This window comes from Bradysia coprophila, chromosome IV (assembly GCF_014529535.1).
Source record: "Bradysia coprophila strain Holo2 chromosome IV, BU_Bcop_v1, whole genome shotgun sequence".
Classification (NCBI taxonomy): Eukaryota; Metazoa; Arthropoda; class Insecta; order Diptera; family Sciaridae; genus Bradysia; species Bradysia coprophila.
The window spans coordinates 4,874,148-4,897,466 of record NC_050738.1 but is presented as its reverse complement, the minus strand read 5'-3'; the positions used below and the strand labels follow the sequence as shown (position 1 = coordinate 4,897,466).

General features: G+C 33.2%; 1 protein-coding gene across 1 annotated transcript in view; it reads left to right on the top strand.

The window, feature by feature from the left end:
- Positions 1-23,319, top strand: part of LOC119085935 (trissin receptor) — a 60,415-nt gene that overhangs the window by 26,325 nt on the left and 10,771 nt on the right. Inside the window, exons 3-5 of the mRNA XM_037196488.1 lie at positions 13,155-13,299; positions 15,779-15,938; positions 19,287-19,487. Coding sequence (XP_037052383.1) covers positions 13,155-13,299; positions 15,779-15,938; positions 19,287-19,487 — 506 coding nt within the window. The remainder of the gene's footprint in view (positions 1-13,154; positions 13,300-15,778; positions 15,939-19,286; positions 19,488-23,319) is intronic.

The window sequence follows — 23,319 nt, the reverse complement described above, 5'->3', positions numbered from 1 at the left end:
AATGAAATCGAGTATATAGTCGATATGTTCGATGATAGTCTAGTATGTAGTCGATATATTCGAGTATAGTCTAGTTCTTAGTCGACATATTCGACGATAGTCTAGTATATAGTCAACATATTCGAATATAGTCGAGTACATAGTTGTAGTCCATATATTCGATGATAGTAGACATATTCGAGTATAGAGTCAATATATTCAAATTAATAGTCGATATATTAGAATGTACTTGAGTATATAGTCGATATGTTCGAATATACTCAAGTATATAATTGATATAATTTAATAGATTATATGCTGCGCCGCAGGCCGTGGAAAATAAAAAAAAAATAAAAAAGCGGGGTCGAGGGGCGGCAGCCCCCGCAGAGGGGGGTGAAGGGGGGAGTATCCCCCCTTCAATGTCGTCATCATTTAGTCCAGGGGTTATTTTGTCCTGACCTGATCGGGGTTATTTTGACCGGGGTTATTTTGTCCGGGTTATTTTGTCCGGAGTTATTTTGTCCGGGGTTAATAAGTCCTAGAGCCCGTGGAAACGGTAGACGTGGAAATTATTCTTAACGGCTACGGCTGTCATCTGTTATCGACAACGGCATCAAGAATAAACGACAAGCTTTGACTAATGACGTCTTATATAGCAAAAAGCATGCTCAAAACAAATGAAGTAACAGATTTCAGTAAAACTGTTAAAATATGCTTTTAGTCTGTGACAGGTAAAATATTCCTGATTAACTACTGCCTCAAGTCTTAATGACAAATAACTATGTTAAGGATGTTAATCATTCTTAAGATCACCACTAATACAGCTGGAACAATTCTAAATTCATAAGACCCAATTCCTTTTCGTATTCTAAACATGACGAGTCAATTTAATTATTCTTAAAAACATCCGCGCAGATTACACTTTAAACCTAAGTTTTTTTTGTGAAATTTCCGTAAAAGTTTTGAAATTGCACAATTCTCGTTGGCCCTCAATTAAAATAATCTAGATCCAAATTACTGAAGACCGTATATAACACCCAGACATCTACAATTAGTACAAAAACCCCGACAACTGTGAAATACAAAACGAACGAATCAAAATTGTTTTGCCTAGCTTTCCGCAATAAAAACTTTTCCGTAATTTTCACGATTTTCTCTAAAAAGAAATCCTGCGTGAAAGGTAGTAAGAAGTGATGAATTTTAAGCCCAACATAAATTTCAACAAAATTAGCATTTTTCGTCGTATTCTTTAGAGGCTTTTTAGCTGTTTCGACAATATCTTTCGAATATTTTTGTTATTAATCTCGCCTTCGGCTCGGATATGCAAACTCTACACTTGTCAAAATAACCGTTTCCAAAGCTTGTTGCTTAAAACCACACTTGTGAGTTCGGCTCGTATCACAAAATTGATCCCTCATGTAATGAACTACCTCCGCAGCATCCAATGTGATCTACTATTACGCATACGATATGTTGTCAACCTCCGTCTCGTCTCGGGACTGACCATTTCCACATCTATTGAAAACTGCTACTAAAATCTTGTTGCTTAAAACAGTGTCTTTCGCAAATCTGAATAACTTCACATTGAGTATTGGATCGGTTTTCAAAACTTTAAACTCCTCCTGGCTTAGATTAGATAAGGCAAGCGCATATGACAGTGTTTTCATCAAATCGGTTACTTTCTTTGTTTAGCCATTAATTTTAATGTAATAGTATGAGACAACATTAAACGTAGATTAGACGTGGTAGTTGCTGTAGATAACAGATGGTTAACCGTTGATTTCTTGATTGAATCATGAAAAATTGCAGAAAAAATCAGGCACAGCTCGTACAAAAAAATGTCAACAGCGGCTTTCACGCTTGAAATATGCGAACGAATAAAAAGTAATTCCATTTTTTTTTATTGTTTTCTAGGTTTACGTAAAATGTGTCTGTAGGATTCACTCGGTCGTAAACAACAATTCATTTGATTATTAATTTCTATAATGAGATTTCTGCGGAAAACAAAGAGTCACATTTAAAAAATTCATTTTTGTTTACATAGCCAGTAGAGGTTTCGTTATAAATCTCAGGTTTTTAATTAAATTGCGTTCAGTCTCTCATCGCATTTTTTATATTTGTTGTAGTAGATGTGAGGTCGTATACTATTATCCTAATTTGCTATGTTCGTTTTCGCAACGTTAAAAATATTGGAATGGTTGTTTGTTAAGCCAATAAACACAACCCTAATCCTTTCCGTTTTTCCATAATTTATCCCTGAACATTTTTTGCGTCCACTTAAAAGCATTTTCCTAAAATCTACTTAAGATCTTAGCTTGGAAAGTAATTTTTCCTCTGTCAGATGTCAGGATTTACCCCATTCTGTCTTAATAAATCGATTACGATTTATGTTAGCAACATTGACATTTACCTTTGAACATACAGATAATAATAGAACTTTCACTTTAAATTAGAGTAAATAACTCTGTGTTTCCTCGAATGCAAGTTCGTGGGTTCGTGTCCTTAATAATTTCTGATCCCACATCAAATTATCATGGCTTGTTAGTAAATGTAGAGGTTCTTTGGCGGACATATCATGCTTTGTGTTTAGTTTATTAAATTATAGTTATCATGTCCATTTGGCTGGCTTGGATAAAAGTAGGTTAAATTTTCGTTATTATGTTCTTAATTCAAGCATTCAGAGGCAGAATAGCGAAATACAATTTCTACAATACGGCACCATTCAAAGTATTATCTGTCTCTTTCATCAACTGTTTTGGAAATGCGTGTATTTAAATCCCTCATAAACAATCTAATTTTAAAGGAGAGAGTATTTGATGAGAGATATCAATGTAGACAGATTTCGATTCATTACTGTTACTTCATTTGATCGTGAGATTGATATAAATCTTTCATTTCATTTGCTTTAACATCTATTTTACTGTATAAGACGTTAGCTCGAGATCACTATTTATTTTGTTTGTTGTTGACGATAGAAGATAATATAATCGTCAATAGCATCGGCATCTAGGAAATTTGGATTATCTCATTAGACGAGAAGACAATTTGAAAGACTTAACGTAAAATTGGTTGATTTGAGGATATCCCAAAGTCAATAAACATTTATGTATACGAAAGGACAAGGATCATTGTTACCCCATACCATATCGTATATATTTTTCGTCCTTGCGGTGAAGAAGATGGCATTTTTTGACACTATCTCTGATGACAGTTCAGGTGAGAAAATTTGTTTTTTCTCACCTTTAGTTTTTCCGCACGGCTGAAAAATTATGTGTTCACCTCGGAAATAAATATGAAATTCCTACTCTAGCGGAAGGCACAAACTTTCGATCATCTTCTAATATCCCATTTTCTCCCCTTGGTAAACAAATAACTTTTAATATCTTTTATAGCGAAAGTTTACGCACAAACGAACGTCATTAACATTTTTGTAGTGCCATTCGATTTGTTGTTCTATTCTAATTATTTAGTTCAAAATGTGCTTAACTCGATACAAGGTCAATTTAATGTATTACCGAATTCCACAGTTATCTCATGTTTTATTTTTATAATGTGTTAAAGTTGATGTATCCATTACTTTTATCTTGTGCACAATACTTGGCAAATTTTCAACATTTTAGACTCGTACCAGGCACTGAGGGATTTATATGTTAATTCCCACGTTTGTTAAATAATATAAATATATTAATATATATATAAATATATATATTCATAAATCAATTCACTTCTAGTGTCATTTTTCGAGCTCCTAAACGTCTAAACGGTCTTTAAAACCTTCATCTGTTACAGACGGCAAGCATATGACCTGACCAGTATTATTATCGGGTCTATTACTTCCATTGATAAATAGTATATTACTTCCGAGGTTCCAAGTTGTGTATTTGATAAGTGGGGTGTTACAGCCCTCCCCTTCGGGTCGGGCCCACTTGTCAAATAACAACTTGGAACCTCGTAAGTACAATGCTTTACGTGATTAGGCAATGTAAATGAAAATGAAACATGCCGTAACACGTAAAGTATTTTTAATGTGTTAATGTCAAATCTTGTACTTCAATTTTTTAACATGTATTTTACTATATAAAGGTATTTTTGTCCGTTATCGATAACAGATGAATAGCCGTATGTGACAGGTGGCTGCTGCTATCGCACAGAGCAGCTACGTCTGATTTTCATGATTATGATTCAAGGTGTTGCTTTGTGTGGAATAGACGACACTTTCACGTTGTCAATATTAAAATTGTAATTGACGCCCCGCGATAATGAACCAGTTATTGCTGGTATCAAATAATCAATCAATTTTGTTTAACGTTGCAATTGATGAACGATATCCCATTCAAATTCGAAATCGTTAATCAGCTTCTGCCGACCCGAGTGCTAGTTAAATGCGCACTTTGACGTCGGTTGTGATTTTTCAACTATTTTGTTATGAAAAATTGGTACTCTAACGCGATGTTCTGGTTTCTGTACATTAATTTAATTACACAAACACTTTGTCTATGCTTATGTACGTGAAATATGAAAAAATTGAATGGAATTAATTAATCAATTTTTTGAATGCTTTTCCTATATACCACCACGAATGTCCGATAATAAATCTATTTATAGGTCTTAAAAGTAAAACGTGCCTGATGTGTATCACCGCCAAATCGGAAAACAACATCAAATATTGAATATTGAACAGAAAATATATTATGTTAAATGGGCTCAATGAAAACTTATCCAAAGTTTAATGGAGTTTTACCGCATTGGTATTACGGTATTACTGTGCTCTTCACTCGAATTTTCTAATTAAATCTCGTCAAAGAATTTCTGTGTGTACTTTGAAGCGATATGTGTCTGATGCTATTAAAATTCAACCATAAAATATGAGATCGGTATTAAAAGTGACTTTGTATTAAATGTAACATCAGATTTTGCCAAGCTATTTACTGTATCAATATCGGTGCCAACTCTCATTTATTATGAAGTTCGTTAAATTAAATTCCAGCCATCAAAAACAACATCTCAATAAGCCACAAAAAGATACTTCCTATCACTTAGTAAGAGATACTTCAAAAGAATCACCGGCATCCTCACAAGCCACCGCTTCTTAAGCAAACACGCTCACACAATCGGACTGCACAGTAATCGCTACTGTAACAAATGCGGACACAAAGAATAATTTGAATGCCTAGCGTACATCACTGGAAGAGCCAAATGCCTACATAACATCATATGGAGCAACTAGCCTAATCATGATACTAGATTGCCTCAACAAAAACAAAAGTTGCAGCGGCTCTGTCCCGCCCATCCATACTAAACTTAACTAAACACTAAACACGTTTATGGTATTAAGTGAGGATTTGCAGCTTCCGCTAAATTTTCATGAATTCGAGATTTTGTTCTACTCTTTGGTGCAGTCGTTAAATGCTAATGTTGTGCATAAAATACGCAGTTCAGCTTAAACTGGCCGCCAATAATATGATTTTTTAGTCAACATTCGTGCCGAAACCTCAAGAGCTCCAGGTGATTTAAATTAATCCACCTTCCAGTTTATGATGGAATTTAAATTTATCCTTAATTCCTACATTTCCTACAAAAACGTTTCGTATACTATTTGATAAATCTAAACCAATTTGCATTTCGTTTTGAGTGCATTCCATAGCAAATGTAATTCGTAAACTTTTCTCTAATTTATCGTTTCTACCGTTGTGAAACATATCGTTGGTTTCGGTACTCCAATCAACCTTGTGTAAACCGCATAGCCCATCCAATACAGTATTAGCATAGCCTTACCAAAATAAGTTATGTTTTTGGTTAAAGCAACTCCACAAATTGTGAAAGTTGTCGGTAGAAGTGTAGGCATAAAATGTATGAACAACTGGTAAAAGTAATTCAAATTGCATGCGTTCGGAATATAATTCTCTTTTTAGTGAGGAGAGAGTGTGCTGCTCACTAAAGTACTTCTAAAAAAATCCACGGAGATTATCATATGTCACTCGAAAAAATCCTTTGTAAAGCATTTGAAATGCGGGTAATAGCATGTTACATGACGAAAATGATGAAAACCAAAGACATGACAAATTGTATTTTTTCTAATTCTAAGCAGTGATGGCTAGGCTCATACATATAAAAAAAATGCTTAAAACGTCTTTGTCATATAATTCTACAAACGCCATTATAAATAGACCACGGTAGATTGAATCTACCAACGTTAGTGATAGTGGAGAACTTAACCGGTGGCATCTAACGATGGTGTAGTACTTTACCTTTAGAAGTACTTCGATAAAGTACTTCACTATCACCATCAGAATGTAAAGATTTTAAGATTTTGCTACCGAAATTGATATCATACACAACAAACACAACTTACCGAGTGCTGATGGAAAAATATATTTTTAGCACAAATCACGAGATAAATGTAAGCGAACTCAAACTTATCAAACCAGTCCGACAAATGTGAAAAACTTAACTTCAGCGATGACACTGTGAAATCCAGTGCCGCATCTTCATAGAGACCGATTCGACTATGGTACAGGGCGCTGGAATATGATCGAAGGTAAAGTAAACACGCAAAAACTTGCCTACTTTTGCCGGTAAAAAAAGACTCAAATGGTACAAGACGCTACATATGCTAGATGCGGCACTGGTGAGATCACCACCTATTCAATTTGTTTCTAATAATAATAATAGAACATTAAGTGGATGAGACTATAGTCGATCTTACGGAAGATGCGTGTTATTCGATTCTGAACGTTTTTTTTAGGATTGAAGTTTCTCAGTGGACTTTAGGAATATAGAGAGACTTTTTGGTCATTTGGTTTTAGAACGTCGTATGATAAACAACAGCAGCTAATGTTGTCTTTTGACTATGTGATTTTAATGTTTAATGGTTTATCGATCGATTTTTATTTATTTATTTTCTCTCGGTAAGCTTTTGATGCGATTGTTTTTTTTGCTTTGAGAAAATAATTGTTTTTTATCGACTTTCTGGAAAACTTGTACGGGTAGAACTCAGGGCCTATTTTAAGGGAATTAAGTCCTCCAGACTTGAAACTTGGCATAAGGGCATTTGTTGAAATTGGAGTAGTTTCAGATGGAATTTGAGGAAATTTTCCATAAATTTGACCATGTTTTGTAGCGATTCATATAGCGCTGTAGCGCACCTAAAATAAAATAAAATAACGAGGAAAAGTTAGGAAGAAACGTGCGAATTTTTTTCTTCACTTTTATGTGTTATTCGACGCACAAGCTTTTATTAATCATTTATTTTTGGCCGAGAAATATTCCGAGCAAAGCCAGGTACTACACTAGTGAAGTATATAAATCGGGCAAGCCCTCGTGTCTCGATATATACTTCATAACATACTATTTCGGTCGCAAGCACCTCTTTTTGAGGCCCGTGTATATTGAGTGTTGGAATACATCGAGTTTTTTAAATGTAGAATTTGCAATACATCCCAAAACTTGGTATATGTAAAAGATAAGCTTATCGAGGCTGTGTCATAATCTACTACTTTCAAAGTTCAACGAATAAAAAATATTTAATAAATTATTGGGCCCATAACTCACAATATTTTTACAAGTATCTACGCAATGCGTACATTCTATCCTCGTAGATAACAATAATTTATGTGCTAAACATTATGGGGCGGGCGGTCTAAATTTAAATGGAAAAATTACTTTTTCCTGTCGAAATGAGTTTATTGTTTGTATAATAATTTCTGTTTGTATTTTTTTTAATAACACTATAAATAAGATATACTCCGCTTCTTGGAAATATTTACACTAAATGATCGTTAAAACAATCATCCGTTAAAATTTTACATGAAAGATATGAGCGAAAAACTTTTATTTTACCAAACACCGCACAAAAAATTCATATTTATCGTATAAACATCGGAGCAAAGTTTTGTGTGCTACGAAAGTGTTTATAGCATCAATTTTGTAGTTATAACTTTCCGAGAGAAAAAAAACCCACCGTCATGGATACAGACTTTTTCCATTTGTATTCCATTTAGTCAGTTCCACTGACTTTCACAGGAGATTTTCGTTTATATAAAGGAATTATGTGACTGGAAATGTGTCCAAATATTTTATTTCGCAAATAATAATAAACAAACAAGATGTTGGTTGCCAACGAAGTTCGAATTGGAAATTTTGAAAGTTTTATGGATATGGGTTAGCCAATAACGATTTTCGGAAAAGCTTTTTTGTTTTTGTTGTGGCATTTTTAGTACTGTTAACAGCCCTGGTTCAGACTTAGTTTATAATGGGAATTTTAAGAACATTTTCTAGTTACTAGAATTGCTGTCTAGTAAATCTTCATAAAAATACGTTTCATCTAATGATTCAATCCATTACTTCTGCATTTTAAAACTATTTTTAACTTCTGAATAAAAAACTTTCCTTTATTTTCTTTCACAAATCACTCTTAGGTATTGTGCTATGATATCGCGAACATCACGCTCATCGCTTTCAACGTTAAACGTTAATAAACATTCTCATTTTTATGATAAAATTCTAAAAACTCGCAATCTGCTCAAATATTAGATATATTTACAAAACTTTCGCATCCTCCATTTCTCCATACAAAAATACTAAAATCTTTCATAGAATTAGTACCAGCGCCACTATAATAGTTATTTATGCAATTGAGGTGCAAAGTACTTTATTAGGCTCTAGATGCGCAATTATGACACGGCAGAGTAAAATAAAACAGGCTGGAGCGGTTCATTTTTGAAACGTCAAATAGGTGACCTAATACACTGTATGCAAATGAACTCAAAAGAACACTTACATAAATTGAATACAATCGCTAAACCGAACTGGTGTGCATACGTTATTTTGCACCAGCTGGTCACATACAATTCCAAATGGGACCAGCTGGTGCAAAATAACGTATGCACACCAGTTCGGTTTAGCGATTGTATATTTATTGGCAAAAAATAATTCTACTAGATAATTCAGGTCCCTAGTCAAATCCAGCTCTCCAGCCTGGTTTAAATTATTCTTCCGTGGACTAATTATTTAATTAGATGTAGAACAAACAGAACTGCAGAACGATCAGTACGAAAAAACTTTATTTGAGATATTTTTCTATTCAAATCACAAATTTTGAGTGAACTGACAAATTCTACAAATTTTTCTTTTAAAATGAAAATGAATCAAATCAGCAAACACATCAATTCACCAAACCTAATGGCTCAACATAGTTCCACCTACTTTTTTTTGGCTTTGAAACATGGTATTCCGAAAAGCTCTACGTTTATTCTGCGACGAGCGAAATGAAAATTTTCGCTTTGTGAATAATTTAGCCATTTAAATAGACGATAAATATTTGTCATGGTAATTGGCGAGTCATTTAACGTGAATGTGCATTACGTCTTCTAAAACGTTTATGTTTTAATTAACATTTTCATTGAATTCATTTGATTAATTTTCATATTTGTTTGCCATACCATCTTCTGTCGTGCTTTAGATGGTATGTTAAAGTCTCATAATGGAATTGATATCAAAAGATATTGACTTAAGTGGAGGAAAACCTAATTGGACTTTCAAATTAATCAACATAGAATCAGAACGTTGTTGGGTGAGTTTCTAAATATTTCTAAGGAATATTCGCAATTTCATGATTTCCTTTACAATTTTGTCAGTTTCATCTACTCTGTTGTCGTAATATTAAATTTTCGATCAAATACTGCAGTCACGTACCCAACAATACCGATATTCGATTCACCTTTGACGGATAACGAAATTATAAAATTGGATTTGTAAGACAATTGTATTCGTTCCAGACCTGACCAAGTACCAATGAAAGCTGGACATTGAATTGAGTTTCGGAACTTTTGAAATTCTCTATGTAATTTTCGAATTGGTTTTCATTTCTTCTGAATTATAAGTATCTGATATAAAAGGTGACATGCGGAAGGTAGAAATGGGAGAATTTCTTTTGGGTGTATGTAGCCGAAAACAATGACAGTGATACCACAGGGCGTCGATTCTAGTAGCGTTCGTAACTTTAAGAATTCGTAACTTGACAGCTCTTATGGGATTTTATACACGCAACTTCGAAAATACGCGAATCGTCGCTCAGGTCTGAAAAATTATTTCACGGGAATTCGCAGTTATGTGAAAAAAATCATGGTAAGGCCGGACACAAATGTTTTATAACTATTTTTGCACATATTTCCAGCAGCATTTTCTGTGAGATTGATCCCTGAAACAACTACTCATCTGTTATAGACAACAGTGAGTAAAGTAACTGAAAAGTTCAGGCGAGTGCCTCTAATATAGCAAAATTTATAAGCTCAAACAAATGAAGTAAAAGATTATAAACCAAAATTTAAAACGAAAGAATAAAGAAGAACCAGATTCAATGATTGCATGATTCAATTTGCATCGCGATACGTTTTTTACCGTATCTTGAAGGGTTGAGTCAAAGCATTCTCAAGCACCACTTCGGTGCTTCTTCTAATTAATTGATGTCAAAGTCAGCTTCGGTGCTTGACAGTGCTACGATTGAGACCCTCCTGAAGTTGTTGCAAAAGAAGTTGCAAAATTTGTAAAAGGAAAATGTTTCTTGCAACAACTTTCGCAACTACTTCGAAAGGCTGGGAGCCGGCTAAAGTAGTTGCAAAAGTATTTGCAAAATCTGTAAAAGGAAAATGTTTCTTGCAACAACTTTTGCAACTACTTCTAAAGGCCACGATTGAGTGCATGAAAATGAACGGTATCGTGTCTGTAAATATTCATAAATAAAAAATTGAGTGAATGCTTCGAGAGTTCATTTTACTTCGATTTTCTCTGCTAATCTGTCACAGTTATATTTCGAGCGCAACAACTATAACTATTTGAATATTATATAATATCAATCGAGGGTGTATAGTATACGCTAATCTACTATTATTTCAAACAACTTATGTTTCACACTGATACCGACAACGAACTACACATAAAACATTCCTGAAGTAATACGAAAATAGTCATCTCAGTGGTGCATAGTGTTGTGTTAATATGTAAAATTATGTAAAGATAACTTTCGAAATTCGTTGAAACGGATCCATATTCACATACGTTCAACTTCATCCTGTCTGTAAAATTTTACCTGGGATAGTTTTAGTTACACACGAAAGTTATGGTGCGACACGAAACTTCAGAATGTTGATGTTGATACTCATAACAGAAAATTGCGCCATTTTTCAATCGTAAAATAAATATTTTAAGACTGGAAACGGAAGTGGCATATTTCCCTCGAATATTTTTCCATTCTTTTACAGTGGTATTACGATGATAGTTTGCTGTGCATAGAATCGTGTCGATTTGATCTGATTTAAATTTAAATTTTTAATAATTTCTTGATGTTTCTTGAAAATACAGTGCAAATGATTTTGAATAAATCATTGTGACCATGACTCTAATGCTACACTGTAGGGTTCAACATAATACAATCCATTCAAGTCAGTGGAACACCTCAGAATAAATATGAAGCATATACGATATGGCTGAATGTGATACTTATGTACATTGTACACAAAATCCTCCCCGTTCTAAGTGACACATTCTTTAGGTATATTTCATTTGAAATCTTTCATTTCATTCGCAGACATCGTCTAGTAAAAAATATCTGAAGGATGCCTCGTTTGTATACAATTTTATTCATTCGGAGCGAAAAGGCTTGTAATTTCATTATGGACTATCCGAAATCTATTCTTACGATTTCTTGTTGATTTTACTAATGTGAATTGAACGACATACCCTTAAGAAACGGCTAAAATCTGTTATCGACAACGATAACAAAAATGAGCTTTGGCTAGTGTTCTCTTATGGATAACAAAACGTATATTGAAATGGTAGAAGTAGAAGATTTGATACCATGTTACGAATTCTTAAAGTAACGAACGCTACGAGAATCTTCGCCCGACCCTACACATTTTCCATATTCGGCTTTACTTATGCTTGTGCAGAGTTCAGAATATATTTTATATTTTATGTTATTCAAAATCATAACAAACCAGTGAACCACGAAACGAAAATTGTGTCAAATGCTTTCCATGTGGAAACCAATTTTAGTTGGAAAAATTTAAACCGCAGACTCAAAAGATTCTTTTGTGTTTTTAATCGCATTTGCTAGCAAAATTATTTGTCCTATTTATTGAAAATTCCAATTATAGTTTCATCACTACGTCTTTGTCGTATCCCATTATTGGATGTTCACAGCGTGCATGGGAAAAACAATTTTCTTAAATTGGAAAATGTTTCCTTATTTAGTGAAAAGAGTATCGATTTAAGAGATCTTGGCACAAAAACATGTTTGCTTTGGAAGAAAAAAAAAATCAAAATTATATAATGTTTGATTTTTGAGAAAACTTCCTTTAATTTTCCCTTCTTAAGTTGACCATACTTCTGTTACAGAATACTTCTTTTAATGAAATATTTATGGTTGAAAAATTCACATAGTAAGATAAACAGAACTAACAAGATTTTTTAAATGTAATGCTAAGTTTAAATAATTAATATAAAATACAGTGAGAATCAACAATAAGCATACGCTTTTATGCTTTTGCTTCAGGTTGTCCTTTCGTTATTTTCATACACATAAACGTCTTTCTCTCTACACAGTGTACACTGTACACATTGATACATGAAAACAGATCACAACAGAGAAAGTTTGGCGCTAATGTTGAATCTCACTATAGTTGTTTGTTGATGAAGGAAAACAAATGGGAACGCTGGCTGCCGAGAAAAAACATTTTGTCCCCTCCGCTGAAACTTTCGTAATCTTTTGTTGTCACCGGGTGAATAAATAACTATTTCACAACAAAGAAGCCCAAAGTTTTATCTGAGCTGAGAATATAGATGTTTTCTCACCTATCTCACCATTTTGAGAGTTTTCGTCGCTTTGCATGAAAAATGTCATACGTACCTGGACTTCGCCGATTGATTTTTAGACACTTTCTCGTCAAAATCAATCGTCCAAGACATACATGCATCAAAAAACTATTTAATTCTAATCTAATCTAATTCTAACCTTCGGAAAATTATCAAACATGAAAAAAGTGGCATAATTGGAAATTAAAACGAATGCTGTCACTTTACGTTCAGAATGCATTTTGAAACAAATTCTTATATATATGCCAGGCACTACTCAGAGATTCCGTTGCTTAATCATCTCAATTTTATTGTTTTTTTTTCAGGAAATCTACTCGTCATATTAGTTGTGACGCTGTCGAGAAGACTGAGATCTATTACAAATTTCTTTTTGGCGAATTTAGCTGTGGCTGATTTATGTGTAGGAGTTTTTTGTGTTATGCAAAATTTGTCAATTTATTTGATTGACAGGTAAGTGAAATCTAACATTTTCGCTTTTTTTGTATTTGTAACAAATAATAACATTTTGAAAAGGTGGCTGAATTTAACTGTTGATTCTTTGGCCTCTAGGGTCTGTTTCTTATATAGGAAATTTAACAACTTTGCAGAATTTGTAACAGTCGCTTAGGGAGAAGTAGGTATCAAGTGATGTTTTGGTGTCACGCCAAGGCAAGACATCAAGGCCTTCATAACTTCCAGAAATTCGATGAAAAATATTATTTACCGCTCGAAGGCAACTGTTATCTGTTGTACAGAAAATGAAGATTTCGATCATTAAAATCTTAAATTGAGTGTTTCTGACTAAACAAATGCCAAAATTGAACCTCTTGTGGTTAACGTGCTATTGTACATAAGAATGTAAATCATTCCGGATAAAAAGGAAAGTCCTAAAAGTTCGAAATGGATAATCGGTTGTCTTTGACACCTTGAGGCTCTCATGTCAAACTGTTGAAACTTTCATTTTCCACTGAGATAAGCCTTATAATGTTGCTACTATATCAATTGTTGATAGTCCTTAAATTTCAACAAACAAGAAAATTCCATAAAATGAGAATATCGACGAAATTCTTGAATTCAAACTGTAAAACTTTATGGTTTAGTTGATTGCTTATCGAATTCAATTATAGTTGGAAGAGAAAGTTTCTATCCCCTTGCGGTTAACCCAATTTTCACTTGTTTGTTCTAATTTATAGCAACAGTCTCAGTGAGAAATTATCGATTTTCAAAAAAAAATCTCACATTTTTTTGTACTAAAAAATTATTTGTTTGTTTTTCAAACAATAAACCGTCATAAACAACTAATCAACACAATGCGATTCGCACATCGTAACATTTTATGGATGATTGCGAGAAAGGTTTATTAAAATCGAATGCAATATTTGTACACAAGCAACGGAATATGAGAGCGTGTGAGGAATTAATTCCGTGTTGATCTATTTAATGGTCTCATTATCTTCATTTGAAAAGTTAAAGATTATTGCTTTTGAATCGAAATAGAAATATTAGTTTGCTCTCCTTATTACCTAGTTAAAGAAGTTAAAGATTACTGGAATATTACGGAAATCCAGTTCTTTATACGATGTATTTTCCGAAGAAATGTTTCGCCCAATTTATTTCCTTTCTACATTCGCATCGAAGTGATACTAATGTGTTGTTTGAGAGATGTTGGCACATTTATGGCACAATCGAGACAAAAAAAATGTTTGACGAATACAGACGAAAATCATTTCAAATTGCTTATTCCCAAATGATTCACAGAGACATACTGTCCGTACAATATTGATGAAATTTTTCTTTTCAAATTACTTGCCCTGTTAGTGCAATGGGATTAGGATTTCCGTCACGTATTCAATATCTGTAAGAAGAGATTTACTGTCTGTTCTTTGGGGCTTTTAAGTGATGAAATTATCGTAATACATGCACATATTGAATTGAATATATCGACTTGAAAGGCTCTGTTATATTGTTCAGATACTGTACCTTGAGGTCTTGTAACATTCACAATCGCCATAGCGTGAACTCTCTTTTAAATCTGTGGGCTGCCTGTTTTTTTTCGAAATTATCGCCAGTTATCTGTAACGACTTCATAAATAATAATGGGCCAACAAGTTCATGTGGTCTAGTACAGTAACACACATGTTGAAACTAATGAAATACGAGATCTTATTTCAATTGGTCGAAAATACTTAATTTAGATCAATTTAACTAACACATCCAATAGCAGAACTGTTCAAATGCTTGCTGTCTGTGAAAGATTAAACAAGCGACTGTAAAAATAAATAAAAGAAACCACTGCTGATGGGGTCTTTATAACAGAATGCATGTGGAAACTAATGAAGTACAAGATTTGTATAAAATTATTAAGATCTCCTTGTATGTGTTTACTATGTAGGTGGAAGCACAAGGTTTCAGGAAGTTTAAAAATTTAATTTCTTCCATTTTGTAGATATTGCAGTGTCAAATACTGTCCAAGGTCTTAAATTTGTGCAAGGTGAAGTCCTTTTTCACCATACGTAACCTTCCTATAACAACATTGAATTTGACAAAAGCACGCCTGACACACGTGTCAAAAACAGAAATCAAGACCCCCTCAAAACCGGTGGCAATCCACTTGTCAAACGGTCACTACATGCACAAATTCCATAATCTATTGGTTGATAATTCGTAGATCTGAAATCTGTGATCGTTGCTAATTTGCTCCAACGCTCTCTGCTACATTAGGAAATTATTCGAAAGTATCAAGGCGAAGAATGTCAATTTTGACTCTACAAAGTCAGAAAGCTATTATTCTCTCAGTATGTCGCCCAATACTCCCCATCATATCTATAGATCGAGTATGTACAATTAATTGTTGTCAACTACATTCAATCACACAGCTATTCTATGAAACTGAACCGAAATCGAACTCGATAACTATACATTAAATTTCTATTATATTATTTCTTTCCAGCTGGGTCTTTGGCGAATTTCTCTGCAAAATGTACCAGTTTGTACATTCATTGAGTTACACAGCATCCATTTTTATATTAGTTGTTATCTGTATGGAGAGATACTTTGCAATTATCCATCCAATCACATGCAAACAGATTTTAACGCCGAAAAGATTAAGGGTAAGTCAAATATTGAATTACTGTTTTGAATTACTGTTTTAAAGTACGAATCTTCAGAATGAACATTAAAATTTGTTTTACTGTGCCGCGTTCAACTGTGCCATATCGATAGTGACGACAATAATGAGTCTGATCTGAGAGGTGTGATATCAATACAACTATTGAAGTAAAAGATTTTGTCCGAATCCATTGAAAATATTTGCTTCACAAAAGAAGTAAAGGACTCGATGCTTCTAGTGGAAATATGTTTATCGTCTCTGTCACAAAAAAAAAGAACATTTATCCCTTTATATACTCTGTGAAAGCCTATACGTACATTCATTTACAGCAAAAAACAGACTAAAATATTTTGATGGTAGACTTTCGCAGAAAGAAACTTTCCAGACAAAGTGGTCGCTAAGCGATTTCTTGTGTGAAAAATGTTCCACTTATCACTTGCTTAAGTGAAACAATTAATTTTCCCACAACCATCGCAATTTCGACAAAGTGACAAATAATTGATTAGACTGTGAGAAAGCACATGTGATGTACGTTCGATAATGGGAATATTATTTTTCGCTTTTAAATCTCGAGGATAAAAATTGTGGAGTGTCGTTTTTCACTGTTTCAAATACTTATTCAATAAATTCCAGCCCAGAAATGAAGGTTTCGAAAGTTAAAATGTAAACACACCCAATTGATATGTAATGTATTGGTCTTAATTTGTTATCGATAACAACGACAAAAAATAACAATGAGCACTGGCCAACCTGACCTTATATTTCAAAATACATATTCAAACAAATGAAGTACAAGATTTAGCATGTCTCGAAAATGGTTACATAAAAAGAAGTAATAGAACCCAGACCTATTTTAAGGAAATCAATCAATCAATTTAAGGAAAGTGGAGCTGAGGAACTGTTTTGGGACTTGTATTCCACTTTTTACTTACAGTATTGTAACATTGCTCTCACCAAAGGCATAATGATTTACAGCGAAAAATTCTCTTAATTTAATTCAATGAAATTCATTGTATTATTCTGCACCGACGCCTACATTTATGTAAATAAAATACAGCAGAGTTTTCCGAATGTTTATATAAAGTACATTCATAAAACAAATTCATTTTAAATTTATTCATTCACATCGATATCAACAATTTGAAATTACTCGAATATGTTTCATTCAAACAAATCCATCACCACTATCAATTTCCATCAATTGCATTAACGCTCTCAATTACAATTTTCCCGTATGTATTTTACATGGACACCTCCTTATTTAAAACATAATGCCTCTACTCTATCTACTACAAGGTTTAAACAGATACAACAAAAAAAAATATTTTTTAAATCGAAAAATTGTTTTTCCACTTTCAGTAACGTAAACACCATTTTTTTCGATTTCGGACAAATAATTATTTTAAAATTAAAAACGGGAGATTTTCTTTTTATTTTCATCTCGTTTCAATATTCAAATACCACAGCTGGATACAGAAGAGAAAAAAAATATTAGAAAATACAAAATTAAATATAACAGGAAGACTGCGAATGGACGGAATTTGTTATTATTTTTCATGCGTTTATTTTTACACCGCAAACTCTTTATTATTATTTAAAAAAAATAGTTTTTCAATTTAAAAATATTTCTCCAACACACAAAATTTACTATCAAATGCCTGACTATTACATCGCTCTTAAATAAATAGTACAAATGGACATGCCCAATGCCCTATACACATTCCAATTCTTTTCAAGTCCATTTCGATATTCCAGTTGAGATCACACACTTTCCGAACCGACAAAGACAATAATTTAACAATTAGGTTGTACGAACCATATTTCATATTACGAAATTTTTTCGGTAAACAATTTACTGAATTCTTTTCATATAAACAGATGAGATGATACATCCGCCCATCGGCATATTTAAAATGGAAAAATTTTCAGAATCAATTTCTTTGAAGGTAATTTTAAAATATGCCAGTCGTTCAGAAAAATAGAGGAAATCCTTTGAAACGAATTAGTAACAACTGTGCCATCAATCAATCCATTATGCAGTAATGATGATTGTTTGGAGCGAGGTTTTATATTCTTAACGAGACTCTGAACATACTTTTCTTACGGATCGAATCAAATATTTTCTTGGTGAAATAGGGGTCAATGATATCAATATAAAATGAACGATTCTGAGAATTTTTAGTTTATGGTAATAACAAGTTGACAGACTTACATAGCGATCATTTGAACTGTGTTTGTAACATTTTAAGGGTTTATTCGCGACGTACGTCTAAATTTGTTTTCGTATCACGATACGCTGAAAATCCCCAGAATCATTGATTTTAATTTGGTTTCAATTTATTTTCTGCATCCCAGAGACTAGATGTTCTAAACTATTTTTTTGTCGAATTAACCAATGAAATTTAAATGTTTTCAACATTGTTTAAAGCGACCATGTAGTCTTTAAATCTGCTACCTGTTTCAAGTGTGGCCTAATGTTTAATACAAAATCTTTTACTTCATTTGTTTTAACATCCATTTTGATACAAAAGATCACGTTAACCAGAGCCCAGCGCTGTTTCATTGAATTTTTAACTAATTTACACACACACTCCTCATCTTAAGGCCGAACGTCTTTTATGAACATTGTCGTAGATTTTTTCAGAAGACACTTTGTTTGAATGTGAGTTGAATTAAGACATTGTGAATGTCAGGTTTGTCTTGCAGATCTTTGGAATATTAGAAGAATAAAGTAATATAAAAAAAATATCCCGAAGAGCTTCAAATTTTGATATAATTTTTTCATAATCATGATATATGCAGATTACTCACTGAAATACTTCTCTATTTCAAAATTCCTCCCGGAGAATAATCTTTTGAATCGACAAAGGGCAATATTTTAGGACAAATTCTGACTAACGTTCCATTGGTGAAGTCCCAACTCTTAACTTTTACGATAACAAACGAAAAGACGGTATTGCACTCTCCACGTGTCTGGTATAAAACGAATGTAATGCCCTCAGACAGATTAATGTCAGTCGCCTGTTTATTCTGCAATGGAAATCAAAGTTTACTTTCTTTACATGAATTATGCAGTTTTTCACTAGCGACTTCATTAAACACATCGTAACGGGTACGGTACACCCACATGTCATTTACTTAATATCTTATGTCTGAACGGAATCGAAATTAAACTAATTTATCTTAAAAGAAAAATAAACAAAGAATAAATCTGACTGTACCGATGGATGGTTTAGTGTAACTATTATAATAATAACAGCCCGACGGTGTACATTTGAATTTTATAAAATTGAAAACGATTTTTTCTTCGCTTTCCTAATTATTTTTCTTTTTATAAATTTCATTACAGCTTGTAATTGTCGTGGTATGGATAAAATCAGCAGTGTATTCGACGCCGAAATTTATTTTTAGTCGAACTATAACCAATATACATACGAGCAACGAAATCAGCGAGGAAATCTGTGTACTGGATCGCAATCAATTCAATTCGAAGTTGCTTGATTTCATCAATTTTGCATTGCTGTACGTACTACCACTGCTGGTTATGACGGTAAGCAGAGTGTTTATAATTGAATATTCATTTTGTACATAACCTTCGTCGTCAGGTTTTGAGTGTGAAACATATGGTGGTTTTTAGGTGACTTAACCACCACGATTTTACTGACTAATATAAATCTTGATATGACGTTAAATGTGTTTCCGAAATGGAAAAAGCTGTACCTACCGATACCTAAATTCTAATCAACTTTTATTATTGAAATGAATCTATTGATACATTCAATCGATGCACTTAACAACACCGATAACATTAATGCACTCAACCATATGCGATTCGCTTGCCAAATCTATCCAGTCGACAACAAACCACATCGTTTGGTTACATTTTCGGTGAGTGGAATTCAGAGTTTCCACACCTCTCTGTATTTCCTACATTCACATGGAATTTGTCGTATCCCCATAAAACATGACACTAAAAACTCGTAAAAAATGTACTTCTTGCATTTCATGGAAAATGGGAAGCCATTAAAATCGTGGGAGTTCTGTAAATTGTCCTTATCGCTATAATACGGCTAAAGATAGGTAGGTGTTATATAGCAGCTATTTACATGGTATTATAACACTCAAAGTAAGCTCTTTAATTACTTGGGGTAAACGGAGCTGTAATTTATGTGTGGTGGCTTTCGTCATATTTTCTATTTTCGGATTTTGGATTCAAATTTCTGGTTTCGCTTTTACTGTGTAAATATTTATTTGTTTGCACAAAAACAGTGTTGCGGTAACACATTCCAGTCCAGTTTAGTCATTACATGTTGCCGGTTTATTTTCAAGGAAAGAGATTGTGAAATGTTGTTTTACACCTGTACGAATATATGTGAGGGCTGGTGAGGGTAATTATTCGTTTGCAACATTCGGAATTTGTATTTTCAAATAGGTTGCAAACTGAAGTTAGTAAAGAAACCGCATATGAGGGTTGATAGATGTAATATGCATAACGATAAGAGGTTCGAATCTCGGTTGGGGTAAGAATTTTTATTTCAAGTTAGATAAAATTAAGTCGAGCTTGTTACCGCGGTTCTTGCAACGGTTCTAACAAATTTGGCTCAATTTTTTTGAATCTTTAAGCGTGACGGATGGAGGGGACGAAAATTTTGTAAAATATCGTGAGATCATTTGTGAGCGACGACCGCTAGTGTTACCCAACTTAAGATTGCCAACGAAAAAGCAAAATTCCTCTGAAGTTAGGAGGTTAATATAAAATTGTAAAAAGACCTGCGTCTTCGACGTCTAAAGAATGGATGTTATATTTGGGACAAGTTCACATTTTCTATGAATGTTTTCTATAGTAAAATCCAATCAGTAAACATCCTGAATGCAGTTGTTTTGACTTTTTGATACAATATCAATGTAATATCGTCGTTTGTGGAAAATAATTGGCTCTGTAGATAACATAATTATAGCATTTTGCTGAATGCAACAATGCAATTGAAGTGCAAGCCATGAGCATAGAAGTATTTCACTAGTAATATTATCAAATGTTTTACGTCTTTAGAAAATCTGGTACTTCGTTAGTTTTAACATACTAGAAAAGACCGCATCTGGAGCTCATTTATAACACATTACGTTACCTGTATTTCTTCTGTAATAATAATCTACTAATTATGATTATGATGATTCACAGAATCGGAAAAGATTCGCCGTTACAATTTAAAGTGCCTCAATCGCAATCGGTTCATTTTAAAATTAGAAATCTAGCCATTCGTAAAAGATGAAAAACAATCGCTTTCTGTATAACATTGAAACAGCACCGCATCCAAACAAACCAAAAGTTTTGATCACTTAAACCATTTGTCATCCTCCGACATAAAATACACATAAAAATAAAAAGGAAAAACGACCATTTACAGTCGATGTTTTGCCGCTTTTATGATAAAGTGTTATTTTGTAGCCGACATGTTGTGTTAGATGGTATAATCTAAGCACAACCGAATGCTCGAAGACATACGTCTCATTTTATTGTTTTTCATAAAATTGTCGGCTGATTTATGATACAACTTTGCGGACGGGTGAAATTTCTTTTTTCGATACACGAAATTTGAAATTCGGATGGGAAGAGAAAAGGGCTGAAAATGTGTCGGCCGAGTTTATTTTAAACAAAACATTCAAATATCAAAATTAATCTTCAATTAAAAGATGTTGCCCAAACTGAAACTTTGAATCAAATCTCATCTTGGTTGAGGCTGTTAACGAGGACATGTAAAAGGAAAATGAAATCTCCCACTCCAGACGTTTTTGCAATTATGTCAGCTATAGCACGCCTTAACTTAGCTAAAAATAATTTCTCATTTAGTTTAAAAGAAACTCCATAATTGCATGATAAACGGCCTCACATCTACGTTTCAAACACAAGGCTAAGTAGACATGCAAGGCTTTGTACTATCTATCAGTGTTTAGCCTCAAGTTGTAAACGTTTAACACTGGGGAAATTACAATATGTCAGGGCCTTTGCAGAGATTTTACGAACAACTTTGTCATCTGCTTTATGTTATGTGCTCTAAATGGCGTCTTGTACAGATACATGTACTCTGAACTCAGCTTTTCTTTTTACAAATTAAATTTTACCGGAAGAATTTATTCGTTGAAAATGTGCTCTCACACACTCTCTAACTCCTAATTATAGTACTGAAGTCAGTCAAACATAAATGCTATATCCACACACCATCATTTCATATGTTACACTACAGAAATGCTGAATACTCGATATACGTCGTATGTACAGTACAAGTCAAATACATTGAATTGAATGCCAAAATTTTAAATTTACAGCTGAAGGGGTTCTTGCCAGACATTAAGTGTAACTAGGTTGCAGACAAGATCAATCCAAATCGACGTTTATTGAATTACAGCAAGTTTGACTTCAATTTTCCCGAAGAAAATTTAATTACCAGCCAAGAGTCGAACTCGATTATTGCAAAAATAATGGAAATAACTTTTCCAAGGAAAATTCAATTTTATTTAATGTGTAACCTCAATTCAGTTTCAACATTTTCTTTTTGCAAAATGGAAACGAAAAAAAGAAAAAAGCAAAAAGAACAAAAATATTCTTCTTTTATCTTCCCGGTCGGTGTGTTCTGTACGGTGTAGTACAATCTACATATTTTAGGTAATTACGAGATTCCTGCGTATGTACGTATACGTAACTCGCAGTATTAATTCAATGAAAAGTAAAAAATGGAACCAGCACCATATCCTCAATTAAATAAAAAGAAGAACTGAATGGAAGCAGAAAATTATGAAAATTCCTCCGGAGAATTAATTCATAACTTTTTCTGGGTGAACTTTACATTCCTTCTGGGTATAATGCTAAATTATTTACATTGCTTTTTTTATAACATGGAAGTCTTTAAATTCGCCTCTAGGACGACATAAAATATGCGAAATAAAAAAAAATTTGGTGGTCTCTTAGCATGAATATGTAATACGATGTAGTGACAAACCGAAACTAATTTAATTTAATGTTGAATTATTTTGCACATCAAACAGAATAGCGCCAAAAACGCCCGTTCTTTTTTTTCCACAGTCAAAACTGAATTCTCTTTTTTTTTGGGCAGGTCATGACGGTTTTTTTTTGGATATTTGATATTAAAACCTTTGTGTGTCCGACCTTTGTAAAATCAAATTTATCATGTCAAAAGTGACAAATATTTCGAATTTGAATCTCGTTTAAATTAATAATTTACTTTTAGGATGAAAATATTGTATTTATTGCCGAGGCGTTGATCCATCGTATACCTACTCGAATTTATATTTTAACAGCATCACATTCAATCTCACATACTAAAAATGTTTTATTTTTTCGTCTATTTATTCTGGTATACAACCCG